General features: G+C 44.4%; 1 protein-coding gene across 1 annotated transcript in view; it reads right to left on the bottom strand.

The window, feature by feature from the left end:
- The window catches only part of LOC142915370 (uncharacterized), a 32,446-nt gene extending 17,375 nt beyond the window's left edge, over positions 1-15,071 (bottom strand). Inside the window, exons 1-4 of the mRNA XM_076061204.1 lie at positions 14,908-15,071; positions 9,925-10,141; positions 4,617-4,848; positions 132-220 (exon numbers count right to left, since the gene is read on the bottom strand). Of these exons, the coding sequence (XP_075917319.1) occupies positions 132-220; positions 4,617-4,848; positions 9,925-10,141; positions 14,908-15,071 (702 nt within the window). The remainder of the gene's footprint in view (positions 1-131; positions 221-4,616; positions 4,849-9,924; positions 10,142-14,907) is intronic.
- Between the last annotated feature and the right edge of the window lie 1,019 nt (positions 15,072-16,090).

Raw genomic sequence — 16,090 nt, 5'->3', positions numbered from 1 at the left:
TATCTACACATGACACTCCTCTCGACAAGAGAATAACACACCGTTTAATGAAGTCACAAGAGAACACCACGGCAAGAAAAACCACTGCTCAATTTCAAATACGCAGGGGTGCAAGTGTGTCACGTACTGACCTTCTTTATCTTTGGCCGCAAAAAGCTCCAAAGCCCTTTGTGTTTTTTCTCCGGGAGGTCTGCGTTGTCGTTCAGGTCATGGCCCAGCTCTGTAACGCAAAGAGAGCCACTCAATATATCCACAGGGTACTCTTTGGTTCTATTCGCTAAAGTCACGTAACAAGCAAAAAAATTAAAAATTCTCACAACGTTTCGGCCACAACGCAAGCGGCCTTCATCAGGTGAAGGGACCGTGCTGTCACGAGGACAGCGTTGGAGTGAAAACAGCCAAGCCCAGGTCGCGTACTTTAAGCTGTGTGGGAGGCTGTTTTCACTCCAATGCTGGCCTCATGACAGCAGGGTCCCTTCACCTGATGAAGGCCACTTGTGTTGTGGCCGAAACGTCGTGAGAATTTTTCAATTTTTATTTTGTTGTTGTTTGTGACGTGACTTTACCGAATAGAACCAAAGAGTATGGATCATTGCAGTCGCGAAAGCTTCAAATCTAGAACATCCACAGGTGAAGGTTTCCATTACCTGAGCGTTAATGTGCATATAGCAACAGGGATGACACGCAGCGAATTCGCTTCACAGTGAACGGTCCGTAGTTTTTGCAGATGCAACACAAAGTTAAATTATCATTAGACCTCCTTTGCCAGTTCCAAAATGTAATAATAATAGGGTTTTTCCCCTTTTTGATGACAACAAAACTGAAACCTTTTTACAAGGATTCATGTCTACTGCATTAACCACAATACCTGTGCACCAATCAGTTTCAAGCACAATGCACCATATATTATCATAGTATGTTTTTTGTTTGCATTTTGACTGCAGGTATTGTGGTTAATGCAGTAGGCATGAATCCTTGTTAAAAAGGTTTCAGTTTTGTTGCCAGAAAAAAGGGGAAAACCCAACTATTATTAAAGTTAAATTAATTAAGCCTTTCAATACGTGGTCTATTTTTTTATTAATTGTACGACGCTTGAAACCCAAGAAACTTCAAATTGCAAAAGGTGTACTATTTTCACGCACGTACCAAAATTATCAAGGTGTTTATTAAATGTTGATATAAACATGCATATTACACCATACTTGTGTATATATATTTTTTTAGGTACACCTCTACGGAGCGTTCACATTGTTCATTGTAACAATACTTCTCCACTAGATGGCAGGATTGTAAAAAAATTAAAATATTTTACACTTAAATTTCGATTTAAAGCTTTCGTGACTGCAGTGATTCATATTCTTGGCTCTTTCGGTAAAGTCACGTTGAAGGGAAACAATAAAGTAATAAAAAAGATATATCAAACAATAAAAATTCTCACGTTTTCACAACTGATGATGACCGTTTGTGTTATGGTCGAAACGTTGTGAGAATTATTATTGTTTTATATATTTTATTATTTTATTGTTTCCCTTCAACGTGACTTTACCGAAAGAGCTAAGCTTATATATTTTACACTTCTTCAATTTCCCACCGGGTGGCGCTGGTGGCACACAAAATGCAGCAAAGCGCGCAGCAGAGAACGGCGCTGGTTGTGCCAAGGGGTTGAAACTTGCAGCCCGTCACGGTAACCATGGAGCTGTCCAAGCACGGACATTCTAAGCCTCCCAAGCCATTATTAATGCGGCCAAGAAGTCAGTTCACCCACATGGTGGCCGCACACGGGACGTGTGAACATTCCGTGCTCGATTCCAGCAGCCAGCAAGCCCAAACATGCAGCTCATAAACTCGCACGCACGCACGCACAAACAAATAACACGAACAATCCTCTGCATTAGTAATAGGTTTTACCCTTTTGACTGGCACAAAAACTGACACCTTTATTCAAGGCATCGTGTTTGCAATAACCACAACACAAGCAGTCAAAATGCAAACAAAAAAGACAACTCTGATAATAATATTGGCACTGTCCTTGAATTTGATTGGTCCACACCCGAGACGGCTTTTCTTAGAGCCTAATCTCCACTGGCGTTGGACCAGAAGATGCCAAAAGGCGTACAACTCAAAAACAGCGCACCATCAGAGTATTGAGGGCTCGGGGTGAGCATTTACATTATGAGACCTCCTTTGCCAGTAACAAGATATAGTAATAGGTTTTACCTTTTTAACTGGCACAAAAACTGACACCTTTATTCAAGGCATCGTGTTTGCAATAACCACAACACAAGCAGTCAAAATGCAAACAAAAAGACAACTCTGATAATAATATTGGCACTGTCCTTGAATTTGATTGGTCCACACGCGAGACGGCTTTTCTTAGAGCCTAGTCTCCATTGGTGTTGGACCAGAAGACGCCAAAAGGCGTGCAACTCAAAAACAGCGCACCATCAGAGTATCGAGGGCTCGGGGTGAGCATTTACATTATGAGACCTCCTTTGCTATGCATGGGTAGCCAAAGGAACGACAGAGAAATCCAATCACGGCGGCTTTAGGTTCGAAGCCAATTCATGCGCTTTGCCTACTGACACAAATTAGCACGAGGCAGAGGCGACTAAATTTCGATTTGAAGCCTTCGTGACTGCAAGGATTCATCTTCTTTGGTTCTTTCGGTAAAGTCACCATCAATAAAATTCTCACGACGTTTCGGCCATTCTACGTGGTGGTGGTGACTTTACCGAAGGAACCAAAGAAGATGAATCCTTGCAGTCACGAAAGCTTTAAATCGAAATTTAACCTCTACGGGGAGGGATTTCACACAACCTTAAGCACCTGAAGACGGCCTCTTGCGTTGTGGCCGAAACGTCGTGAGAATTTTATCGTGTTATTTTATTATCTTATTATTCTCATTCTACATGGTGGTGACTTTACCGAAAGAACCAGAGGCAACTAGACCGAGAGTGAGCAGACTGAGAGAGTTTGCCGGGCGGACTGATTTCAAGCAATGCTCACATCAGCATCTAACTAGAGATATTTGAGCAGGTGCCACGTGCACTATTTACTTTAAAAATGCTAGCAGTTATGAACACTGTCACAAAAGTAGGCACAGCAACTAGAATATACTTGTAAGAGACCTCTACGTGGACAGCAAGGCTATTTATTATAGTGGAGGGGGGGGTATCAAAACTGAAAGTCAGATGACCAGGGCATATTTCCAGGACGCTGACAAGTAAAATACCTTGAAACCCAAAAGATATACCGATGTCTGAAAACTTTAGAGGTGAAAAAATGAGTAGAATATCAAAAAATTAAAACTTCAGAAGGTGCACACGGTTTGAACCATCACCACATGGGGGTCCGCGATTCCAAATGAACTGTAATAATGATAAAAGTACGTGAAAGGAAGACAAGTGTCATTGCATTTGGAATCTCAGAAAAAAACCATAAACAGACCATAGACTATTCTTAGCTCTTTCGGTAAAGTCACGTTGAAGGGAAACAATAAGATAATAAAATATATTTTGTTTAAAATATATTTTATTGTTTCCCTTCAACGTGACTTTACCGAAAGAGCTAAGAATATGAATTACTGCAGTCACGAAAGCTTTAAATCAAAATTTAGACAATAGACTGTACATCAGAACGATTGAAATGAGAACAGAATTATTTCCAAGTATATCAGGGTAGTGTGGAAGGCATCAAAATGAAATGTAAAAAAAAATGTATTGCATGATGATATAAGAAACATTTTTACGCGTTATATATAGGCCTGTAATGTACAAAATATAGTCGCACATGAACACATACACACATATATACAGACGTCTAAAACAAATTGTTATCTTAAAAGTCATACCGATAAAATAAACAATTCTAGGTCAAATTTCGATTTAAAGCTTTCGTGACTGCAAGGATGCCTCTTCTTTGGTTCTTTCGGTAAAGTCACCACGTAGAATGAGAATAAAATAATCAATTAATAAAACACAATTAAATTCTTACGACGTTTCGGCCACAACACAAGTGGCCCTCTTCAGGTGAAAGGAACAGACCTGTCATCTGACCTTTATTGTGTTATTTTATTTTATTAATTTATTATTTTATTCTCATTCTACGTGGTGACTTTACCGAAAGAACCAAAGAAGATGAATTCTAGGTCAATAACCAGGAGGTTCTATTGACAAGTCTAAAAGAAACTGCAGGGAAGGTAGGCTTTAAGCCAGCCTTATAAAGGACCGCCATGATAAAACGAATTTTTTATTCTTTGGTTCTTTCGGTAAAGTCACCACCACGTAGAATGAGAATAAAATAATAAATTGATCAAATAAAATAACAAAATAAAATTCTCACGACGTTTCGGCCACAACACAAGCGGCTCCAGCGCTGTCCTCCAGACAGTCTCGTCCCTTCACCTGATGAAGGCCGCTTGTGTTGTGGCCGAAACGTCGTGAGAATTTTATTGTGTTATTTAATTTTATTAATTTATTATTTTATTCTCATTCTCCGTGGCGGTGACTTTACCAAAAGAACCAAAGAAGGATGAATCCTTGCAGTCACGAAAGCTTCAAATCGAAACGAATTTTTTGTTCTTTTCCATCAGCTCAAAAGTAACGTTAAAACAAAACCTCTGCTCCTGTCGACGGCGTACACCTCCTTGACGCCGAGCTCGGACAGCGAGCACGACGTATCGAGCAGCTCCGTCTCGCTGGCGTCCCCGAACAGCGCCGTGTGGTGGACGTCAAGCTCGCACTCGTTGCAGATGTCGGGCAGCAGCGCTTGCAGGGCCACGCGCGGGCTCGCCAGAACTACGGTCTTCTTACGCGCTCGCGAGTAGTTCACCGTCAGCCGCACCGTTTGCTGAAAAACAAATTAAGTGATGTAATACTCTTTGCTTCTATTCTGTAAAGTCACGTAGGTAAAAAAAATCACGACGTTTCGGCCACAACAACACAAGTGGCCTTCATCAGGTGAAGGGACCGTGCTGTCACGAGGACAGCGTTGGAGTGAAAACAGCCAAGCCCAGGTCGCGTCCTTTAAGCTGTGTGGGAGGAAGCAAAACGCTTTGACAAAGGAATTAGTATAAACATGAGCACGATGTACGTAGGAGGTGCATGGGCCATGACCTGAGCTTGGCTGTTTTCACTCCAACGCTGTCCTCATGACAGCACGGTCCCTTCACCTGATGAAGGCCGCTTGTGTTGTGGCCGAAACGTCGTGATTTTTGTTATTTTATTTTTTACCTACGTGACTTTACCCAATAGAACCAAAGAGTATGGATCCTTGCAGTCACGAAAGCTTCAAATCTAGAATTAAGAGATTTAAGTAGAGGATCGACGAATTGAACGCTGTCGTTAACAAATCCCCTCTTCGTTTACCCTCTTAGGATCCAGCTGTCAACGTTCATCAAATTTCTCCATTTAAAAATGAAATACTGGGCTAGGCTGTGGATTAAGGGGGACTAAAACTGGGTTACACTTGGTCTGAATTACAGTATAAAACCTCACGATGTGCTGTAGTGGAGGTTCAATGGGACAGGAAGCCCACCTCTTCACACAAATACCAATGTCATTGTATTTGTCTCTCAGCCAATGGGGCCTCTGCCTTTGCAGGAAAACTCTGCACCAGTTTCGACCTTGTGGATTGCCCTTTTAAACAAATGCTGTTTCCAGCTGTTGAGAACAGCAGCACCATTAAAGCTATGGTGGATTTAGCAGCAGAAAACAGAAAAACTATACACAAACTCAAGTTTGTGGTGGAGGATCATGGGTAATGAATACATAATACACAGACTGTAAAATTATGTTTTGTCTTTCTGTTCCCCCCCTTGTACTGTGACTCTGTACTGGGCTCATGCTCAGTCCCAACAAAAACCTTTTTGTAATGATGTTTCATCCATTCTGCCTATGGACCTTCCAGACCAATATTTTCCAGCAGTGCAGACAAAGCATGATTTCAGAAAGTAAGCTGGTTTCGAATTTCTGGATCACATCACCAGTATATAACCTGCTTAACAAATGATGCTGTGTAATATTCCATATATCCTGGATGACAGGATGCATGCATTTGTACCCCTGGGGAGAGCCTCTAACTAAGCAAATTCATCGTGTAACTTGTATGATTCACGATAAAGGTTTTTGGGTGAGATCGCGTTATTTATAAATGTGTCGTAAAACCCTCCACCACCCAACATGGCCAAAGCAGTAAACATGTGTCACGTTCACAAAAGACAAAATATTCTAGATTTGAAGCTTTCGTGACTGCAAGGATCCATACTCTTTGGTTCTATTCGGTAAAGTCACGTAGTAGGTAAAAAAATAAAACAACAAAAATCACGACGTTTCGGCCACAACACAAGCAGCCTTCATCAGGTGAAGGGACCAGCCTGTCTAGAGGACAGCGCTGGAGTGAAACACAGCCAAACTTAAAGGTCGTAGTCTGAGCGTGGCTGTGTTTCACTCCAGCGCTGTCCTCTAGACAGGCTGGTCCCTTCACCTGATGAAGGCCGCTTGTGTTGTGGCCGAAACGTCGTGAGAATTTTATTGTTTTATTTTTTTACCTACGTGGTGACTTTACCGAATAGAACCAAAGAGTAAAAGACAATTAGTTCACTACTTTAGCCCATTTGCGCGTAGAAGAGTGAATCCACAACATAATTTACAACATTGTGAATACGACGTTTCGCTGGTGATTAGATCCAGCATCATCGGGCAATTCGCCAGAATGGTGAAGCCCTCTCCGCTTGCTCCCGGTCTTAAATAGAGCAGCAGTAGGGTGACGTCATCATTTAACTCATATCAGGCGCAGCGATTAGAGGTGGATAGGGGGAGGGTATTGTAATTATATAATAGATTGGTAATTATTCAATTGTTATTAATTACTAGTAGTTTCCCCTATAAGGAATTGTAGTTGCAATATATTTAATTTAACAATAAGGGTTACGACACGTTTATAAATAACGCGATCCAACCCAAAAGCCTTTATTATGAATGATATTGGTCGCGAAAGCCTACGTGTTAAACTTGTAAGATGAAAATAAATGCACCAAAGGTTATCGGTCTGTATCCAGCTATATGCCTCTGTGTCTAGTATACAATAAACAACCATCACAAGATAAAATCTAAGACGTTTTGTCATTTGGTAGAATATCAACTAATGTACCATGGCCTCTGGTACAATTGGGCTTTCACAACATTTACATACTCGCTAAACATTCTAAACTAGCCCCTGATCCTGGTGTACAATGCAAAGCCACCACAGGAGAGAAGATCAAGGCCTTGTTCACTGATCCCCAGGATTAAAGCACCTGCAGTTGCTAAGCATGCTTAAATTACATTTCAGACTAAACAATGCAGAGTAGAATTGGAAATACGTAATAGATTTGGATATCATGGAAAACACATGTCTCTAATTACCAATATCTATCCATATCTCTGTTTAAGAGCATTTCATTATTGTAATTTAATTGTACTTGTGTTGGTGTCAATAAAGTAGGAAATATGGAAACAGTTGCATAAAACTATGACAGTATAGGCTGACCTGGCTATAAATCAAAAGTAAACGCATCTATGCCTCTATGTAAGGAACGAGACAGGAAGACTTCTCCACAAATCTGGATGTCGCCTGATGAAGCTGGTTGTAATTACTGGCAAAACGTCGTACTCAGATTGTAAATGTTGTGGCTTGGCTCCCCAACACACCGGTGTGCTGTACTAGTACACTACACTATACACTACACTATACACTACACTACTATACACTACACTATACACTACTAGACACTACACTATACACTACTATACACTACACTATACACTACACTACACTATACACTACACTATACACTGCTATACACTACACTATACACTACTATACACTACACTATACACTACTATACACTACACTATACACTACACACGAGTGCTGTACTAGTGACGAATCGTCCACGTTCTGTTTACGCGACAGCCCTTACTAGTTGGCTGTGTCGGGTGGTGGCGGGTTTTCACGACACAACATTTATATATTTATACGCGGTCTAACCCAAAAACCTCTATGATGGATATTGGTCGCGAAAGCCTGCTACGTGTTAAACTGACCAACTCCAACTCTGCCTGACCACCACAGTCCTACTCAAATAGTCACACAAAGTGGCTGCATCTTAGCCCTTCGTATTATTCATAAGACTGCCGGTCTCCTTTTACCAATTGAAATCTTACTCCAACCATTCACATATTTCCAAGAGGAAATTTGACTTCCTCATTACTACCAAGTAACGAGGCAGTCAAATTTAAAAGATTTAACAACAAAAAGCATCGTACGCTTTTCGAAGCAGACTTCAACTTTGCACAGAAGAACGGAACGGTCCAACTCTATCTTCTCAATAAAGCCAAGTATGGCGCGTAAATACTTTGATCTAAAAGCAATCCATCCTTTTCACTGAATGCAAGTGATAAATATAATCACAGCCGGTGAAGTGACGAGAGGGAAATATTTTCCTTTAAAATTAATTAGGTTGCAATGTTTATACAAGTTGCTTAAAAGTAAAACATTTTTAAAATAAGAATGTTTGCATAGCATATTCCACCCATGGATAAGTATTATCATCATCATCCACATCATCATTCAGTATAAATTTTCTACTGGATGAATGCTAAGTATAGCCTGGTAAAAACATGATCTGCAGGCGAACTGAGCCAAAGCAAAATGTAGTTACTCTTTGTTTTTTTATCAGTAAAGTCACGTATAAATAATAAATAATAAAATAACATAATAGCGTACGACGTTTCGGTTGCAACACAAGCAGCCATCATCAGGTACAGAAGAGCTAAGTTTACGAGAGAGAGGGGAGACACAACCTCAGATGTATACACAGACACCCAAGTAGGGGGGAACTAACACAGATACAACAGGGGACACAGAGATAGAAGCATACCAGACAAACAGGGTTTAGCAACATTTGGAAACCATATAAAGCAACACAGTCGGTCGGTCAAAACACAATCAACGCGTAGTCCGGTTGATCATGCTATTTCAAAGATTGATAAATTGCAAGTTGTAAACTGGCGGGTAACACCAACCGGTGCATCCAGTGAGGCATGATGTGATAATGGCATTTCATCATGTTTCATTAGTCAAGATACCAAAATCCAACCAAATCCAGTCTCACAAATATTTCCATTCATAAGTAGATTTGACCCAAAGGGGTCAAGGTTTCCCGATGATAACTCATCGCGTGACGGTGTAGTCGGCAGCATGCGTGCAAGGTTCAGAAATGAATCCGGCACATTATCACAAAGGTCAAATCGGAGAGCCATGTATATAACATGGTAATCCACAGATGGACCCTAATACAAAACTGTACAAAATCCTTTTACCTGTAACAACACGTGAGACTTTCTACAAAGTGTCAACAAGCACGACACGGCCGAGGAAATGTGTGAAAGACGCCTAATGCAGAAGCTAACCAATTGAGGCAATGACGTCTAAAATGTACTTAAGGAGAATTTAACTAAAATTGTGTACTGACAATGTACACACATGCTGTGTTAACACACACCCATAGCCACACCTAGCTCAAAGTGTAGTTTCAAACTCTTATAATTCATCTAATAATAGTTATTTGCATGTACGCATGAACCGGGCCACTTTGCTTACACGTCCATTTTTCTAATCAGCTTTGTCACTCCGAGATCTCTACGCAGGTTTCAGCGTGTTTCGACTGTACAAAGTCTTGTCTACGACGAGGCCGCGTCAGCGAATCAACGCTTTACCTCCGGGACAACGGGCTGCATCGGCTTCCTGAGTCGGTCATCAGTGGCGGGCCGAGGCTTTTTAGGAGGAAGGCCGTCACTCCAAGATCTCTACGCAGGTTCCAGCGTGTTTCGACTGTCAAAGTCTTACCTACGACGAGGCCGCGTCAGCGAATCAACGCTTTACCTCCGGGACAACGGGCTGCATCGGCTTCTCCAGTCGGTCATCGCCGGCGGGCCGAGGTTTGAGGAGGGCTGTCCCAGCACCGAGGGCCCCCAGCGGTGTGCTGGGCCCGTACTGTAGAGGCGATGCATCGTCCCTCGATAGCAGCTCCAGGGTGTGGCCATCAGGGCTCAACCGGTAGGGACCGCAGAGTTCAACCAGGAGGTCCGTCACCGTCCTGCTGCTCACACAGCAACATGTGGGCAGCAGCAGCAGCTCCAAGTCAACGTCAAAGTGTGAGTCGTGCGTAAGGACATTTGTTGTTCCCGACTGAGGCCCGACTCGTAATTTAGAAACCAGAAAATTGTTCAAAAGATGCAGCGTGATATTCTTACAGCATGGCTATGAACGCTCGCGGATGCGTTTGTGTCATGTTTACATTCGATGTGTGGAGTGTAATTTAAATTACTGTTTACGGGGCCGTAGCAATGAGTATGGAATGTAAGTAAAAAATTGTACACAATGCATCTTCAAAACACTCACCATCCTAACGTATTACAAGGAGGGGGATCAATCATACGTCTTGTTCACACTCATGGATTTCAAACACGGCTTAACAAGTTAAAACGTGTTGCATGGATACAAAATATACTTTTAATGTTGTATTCAAAATGACCGTAAATGTTTTCCAAGAAATAAAATGGCGTGTTTATTATATCCATAGCGATTATTTGCGCATTTAACAAATCCCAAAAAAAATAACACACCGGCAGATGCAATCACCCAAAAGATGACCACATTACAGACAACTGGAAATAGCTCATTATAAAATTGCTTGCAAAGAGGGCAATTTGACCTCGCGGCCATGAAGATTTATGCTTCGTGAAAATAACACATTTATTTTAATGCATTTAAAACCCGCTGTGTGAGCACAGAAACATTCCACGTGGAGCCAGTTTTACCTGGGATCATTCGCCCACCCACGCAGCACGTCCACCACTCTCATTAAACTCCACTCACCACTCTTATTAAACTCCACTCACCACTCTTATTAAACTCCACTCACCACTCTTATTAAGCTCCACTCACCACTCTTATTAAACTCCACTCACCACTCTCATTAAACTCCACTCACCACTCTCATTAAACTCCACTCACCACTCTTATTAAACTCCACTCACCACTCTTATTAAACTACACTCACCACTCTTATTAAACTCCACTCACCACTCTTATTAAACTCCACTCACCACTCTTATTAAACTCCACTCACCACTCTTATTAAACTCCACTCACCACTCTCATTAAACTCCACTCACCACTCTTATTAAACTCCACTCACCACTCTTATTAAACTCCACTCACCACTCTTATTAAACTCCACTCACCACTCTTATTAAACTCCACTCACCACTCTCATTAAACTCCACTCACCACTCTCATTAAACTCCACTCACCACTCTTATTAAACTCCACTCACCACTCTTATTAAACTACACTCACCACTCTTATTAAACTCCACTCACCACTCTTATTAAACTCCACTCACCACTCTCATTAAACTCCACACACCACTCTCATTAAACTCCACTCACCACTCTTATTAAACTCCACTCACCACTCTTATTAAACTCCACTCACCACTCTTATTAAACTCCACTCACCACTCTTATTAAACTCCACTCACCACTCTTATTAAACTCCACTCACCACTCTTATTAAACTCCACTCACCACTCTTATTAAACTCCACTCACCACTCTCATTAAACTCCACTCACCACTCTTATTAAACTCCACTCACCACTCTTATTAAACTCCACTCACCACTCTTATTAAACTCCACTCACCACTCTCATTAAACTCCACTCACCACTCTTATTAAACTCCACTCACCACTCTTATTAAACTCCACTCACCACTCTTATTAAACTCCACTCACCACTCTTATTAAACTCCACTCACTACTCTTATTAAACTCCACTCACCACTCTTATTAAACTCCACTCACCACTCTTATTAAACTCCACTCACCACTCTTATTAAACTCCACTCACCACTCTTATTAAACTCCACTCACCACTCTTATTAAACTCCACTCACTACTCTTATTAAACTCCACTCACCACTCTTATTAAACTCCACTCACCACTCTCATTAAACTCCACTCACCACTCTCATTAAACTCCACTCACCACTCTCATTAAACTCCACTCACCACTCTCATTAAACTCCACTCTCACGCCTTTCCAAATTGACATTTCAATGCTTGTGTAGCACCACAGATGGTACTACGGTACCACGTAGTGTAACACCACAGATGGTACTACGTAGTGTAACACCACATATGGTACTACGTAGTGTAACACCACAGATGGTACTACGTAGTGTAACACCACAGATGGTACTACTAGTGTAACACCACAGATAGTACTACTAGTGTAACACCACAGATGGTACTACGTAGTGTAACACCACAGATGGTACTACGTAGTGTAACACCACAGGTGGTACTACTAGTGTAACACCACAGATGGTACTACGTAGTGTAACACCACAGATAGTACTACTAGTGTAACACCACAGATAGTACTACTAGTGTAACACCACAGATAGTACTACTAGTGTAACACCACAGATAGTACTACTAGTGTAACACCACAGATGGTACTACGTAGTGTAACACCACAGATGGTACTACGTAGTGTAACACCACAGATGGTACTACGTGGTGTAACACCACAGATGGTAATACGGTACCACGTAGTGTAACACCACAGATGGTACCTCGTAGTGTAACACCACAAATGGTACTACGGTACCTCGTAGTGTAACACCACAGATGGTACTACGGTACCACATAGTGTAACACCACAGATGGTACTAGGGTACCTCGTAGTGTAACATCACAGATGGTACTACGTAGTGTAACACCACAGATGGTACCTCGTAGTGTAACACCACAGATAGTACTACGGTACCACGTAGTGTAACACCACAGATGGTACTACGGTACCAAGTAGTGTAACACCACAGATGGTACTACGGTCCCACGCAGTGTAACACCACAGATGGTACTACGGTACCACGTAGTGTAACACCACAGATGGTACTACGGTACCACGTAGTGTAACACCACAGATGGTACTACGGTACCTCGTACCGTCGGGGTGAAGGGCTACGGGGCTTCTAGGATCCCAGACAGCTGAGCCCCTCACTGGGCAAGGGGCATCAAAGGGGACCTCCCCAAGCCGATCTGGGACCAGTTGAAGACCGAAGCCGAAGACCGGTAGCAGCCAGACAGGACCCTGGGGCCCCTTGCAAGGGCCCCGGGGACGCCGTGCGGGCCGGTGGTGAGACTCTGGGCCGGTGGTGGGACTCTGGGCCGGTGGTGGACTCTGGGCCGGTGGTGGGACTCTGGGCCGGTGGTGGGACTCTGGGCCGCTGGTGGGACTCTGGGGCCAGTGGTGGGACTCTGGGCCGGTGGTGGGACTCTGGGGCCAGTGGTGGGACTCTGGGCCAGTGGTGGGACTCTGGGCCAGTGGTGGGACTCTGGGCCAGTGGTGGGACTCTGGGCCGGTGGTGGGACTCTGGGGCCGGTGGTGGGACTTTTGGCCGGTGGTGGGACTCTGGGCCAGTGGTGGGACTTTGGGCCGGTGGTGGGACTCTGGGGCCGGTGGTGGGACTCTGGGCCAGTGGTGGTGGGACTCTGGGCCAGTGGTGGGACTCTGGGCCGGTGGTGGTGGGACTCTGGGGCACTGGTAGTGGGACTCTGGGCCAGTGGTGGGACTCTGGGGCCAGTGGTGGGACTCTGGGCCAGTGGTGGGACTCTGGGCCGGTGGTGGGACTCTGGGGCTAGTGGTGGGACTCTGGGCCAGTGGTGGACTCTGAGGCCAGTGGTGGGACTCTGGGCCAGTGGTGGGACTCTGGGGCCGCTGGTGGGACTCTGGGGCCAGTGGTTGGACTCTGGGGCCAGTGGTGGGACTCTGAGGTCAGTGGTGGGACTCTGGGGCCGCTGGTGGGACTCTGGGCCTGTGGTAGGACTCTGGGGCCAGTGGTGGGACTCTGGGACTCCCCGGCCCTACGCCCTTATAAGGGCGAGGTCAGAGGAAGCCAGAGTGTAGACCCTGGGTCGGGGTCAGGGGTCAGCCCCCCCTTAGGGTGATCACAGCGGAGTAGCCGAGAGCGTTGCCAGCGTCACGGCACGCCGGGAGTAGGCCGTGTCCCTAGGGCTGTAGCAGCCCATCAGGACTGTCGGGGAGCGCTGTGTTGTAATAAAGGAGTTGTCTATACGAAGGTGTGTCTACGGAACCCATTACGCCTGTGCCAAACTTGGGCGGCCATAAAATGCTTACCCATCCATCGCTTGATCCCCGCAGGAATGGAATGAGTGTGCGTGTGTGTGTGTAGCGGTTAGCGCTACGCTGCGCTATGAACCTGGCGACCCGGGTTTGATTCCCGCTCACGGCCAACACCGGTGACAATTATCTGAACGGGTCCCGGGCCTCCCCTAGGTCGACTCAGCCTCAAATGAGTACCTGGTGCGGTGGATAAAAACATTGCCACTGGGGAGACAAAGGCGGTCGGGCGTGGTGCTGGCCACCCACCCCCTCGTGTACCGTTCCGGCCTTCATAAGTGCTCACTAACAGCACTTGCCCAACAGTCTGTTAAGGCTACACGGGGGATCTTTGTCTTTGTGTGCTGCTCGCTAACAGCACTTGCCCCTACAGTCTGTTACAGGCTACACGGGGGATCTTTGTCTTTGTGTGCTGCTCGCTAACAGCACTTGCCCCTAAAGCCTGTCACAGGCTACACGGGGGATCTTTGTCTTTGTGTGTGCTCGCTAACAGCACTTGCCCCTACAGTCTGTTACAGGCTACACGGTGGGGGATCTTTGTCTTTGTGTGTGCTCGCTAACAGCACTTGCCCCTACAACTCTGTTACAGGCTACACGGGGGATCTTTGTCTGTTTATCTTTGTGTAAATAATCCAAGTGCACGACAGGCACCTCCCGTCGACTCGGGCGACGTGGTGCACCCCGCCCGGCAGGATGACGTTGAGCTCCACATTGTCCACTGGGGGGCCGTCGCCACCGTCCGGTGGGTCTAAGCTGGGGGTCCCAGTCTGGGACTGGGACCGCATCAGCGGTGGTACCGGCGCACGGGGCTTCATCTTCCTGGCTGCTGCGGAACGACAACAAAATAAAGAGCAGTGGGACGTTGCGCTGCTAGGCCGTTTTAAGGATTTATATTGTTACATCAACAAGGGGGGTTGGGTGTGCAGTCAGGGTTGATGCAGGTACATTCGTTAGGTCAAGGCGAAGCCACTCATTCTCCAACGTCGGTGGACTGGCGTTTTGTTAGGAACAACGAATGATCGGCCACTTAAGAGATCACAAGGCAATGGGGATCAATGCGTCAACATTCAACCCTGACTTAAAACTGCAATTAATCAAGTGATAGGCGTGTGACCGCCCTTACACACATCACTTTCAGATCTCGCATGGCCACGTGCACCTATATTCACAAATTGAAAGGAAATTAATGTATTCATTTAGTGGTTAGCAGCAGTAATGGATGATCATGATGCTTTAAATAAATAAAACATTTCATAAAAACGAAGCAGATGGAACCATTATATTACAAACACAGTAGCTCCATGTGATGCTTATGTAAAACGCAATATCTACGTAAATGCAATTGCCAGTTCAACGTAACACGTTTGCTACTTTGTTGCATGCAATTTCACGTTCACTTAAAATTGGGCAGTGCTCTTTGAATACATCTTGCACTGACTGTGCAAGCCCTGTACCGCCATGAAATTACTACACAGAGAAGTGATATTAAATCACTCTTGACAACAGGATGTTGATGAGTGATTAGCACGTGATGAGTCATTCATTGATCCGTTCATTTTTTTTTAAATCATCTATCAGTATGGTGGGGGGGGGGGTGTGGTCACTCCGTCAAGTAACCAGTTAACATTATCAAGACACACCTTAGTACATGACTTAAGTGAGTTTAGGGGTGTGATCAGTACGTACGATATAATTTTTGTTTGGGTGAATAATTATCCCGAATGTTTACGATCTGACCACTTACTGCATTCTTGGCGTAATGCAGTAAGAGTGTGAGTGTGTGTATGTGTGTGTATGTATGTGTGTGTCCGGCAAAACAACCCCCTACCTCCTC

The sequence above is a fragment of the Petromyzon marinus genome, unplaced genomic scaffold, assembly GCF_048934315.1.
Source record: "Petromyzon marinus isolate PM22_M1 ecotype Great Lakes invasive population unplaced genomic scaffold, UKy_Petmar_22M1.pri1.0 PM_G_Scaffold_30, whole genome shotgun sequence".
NCBI lineage: Eukaryota > Metazoa > Chordata > Hyperoartia > Petromyzontiformes > Petromyzontidae > Petromyzon > Petromyzon marinus.
This window is presented reverse-complemented; position numbering and strand designations above follow the sequence as displayed.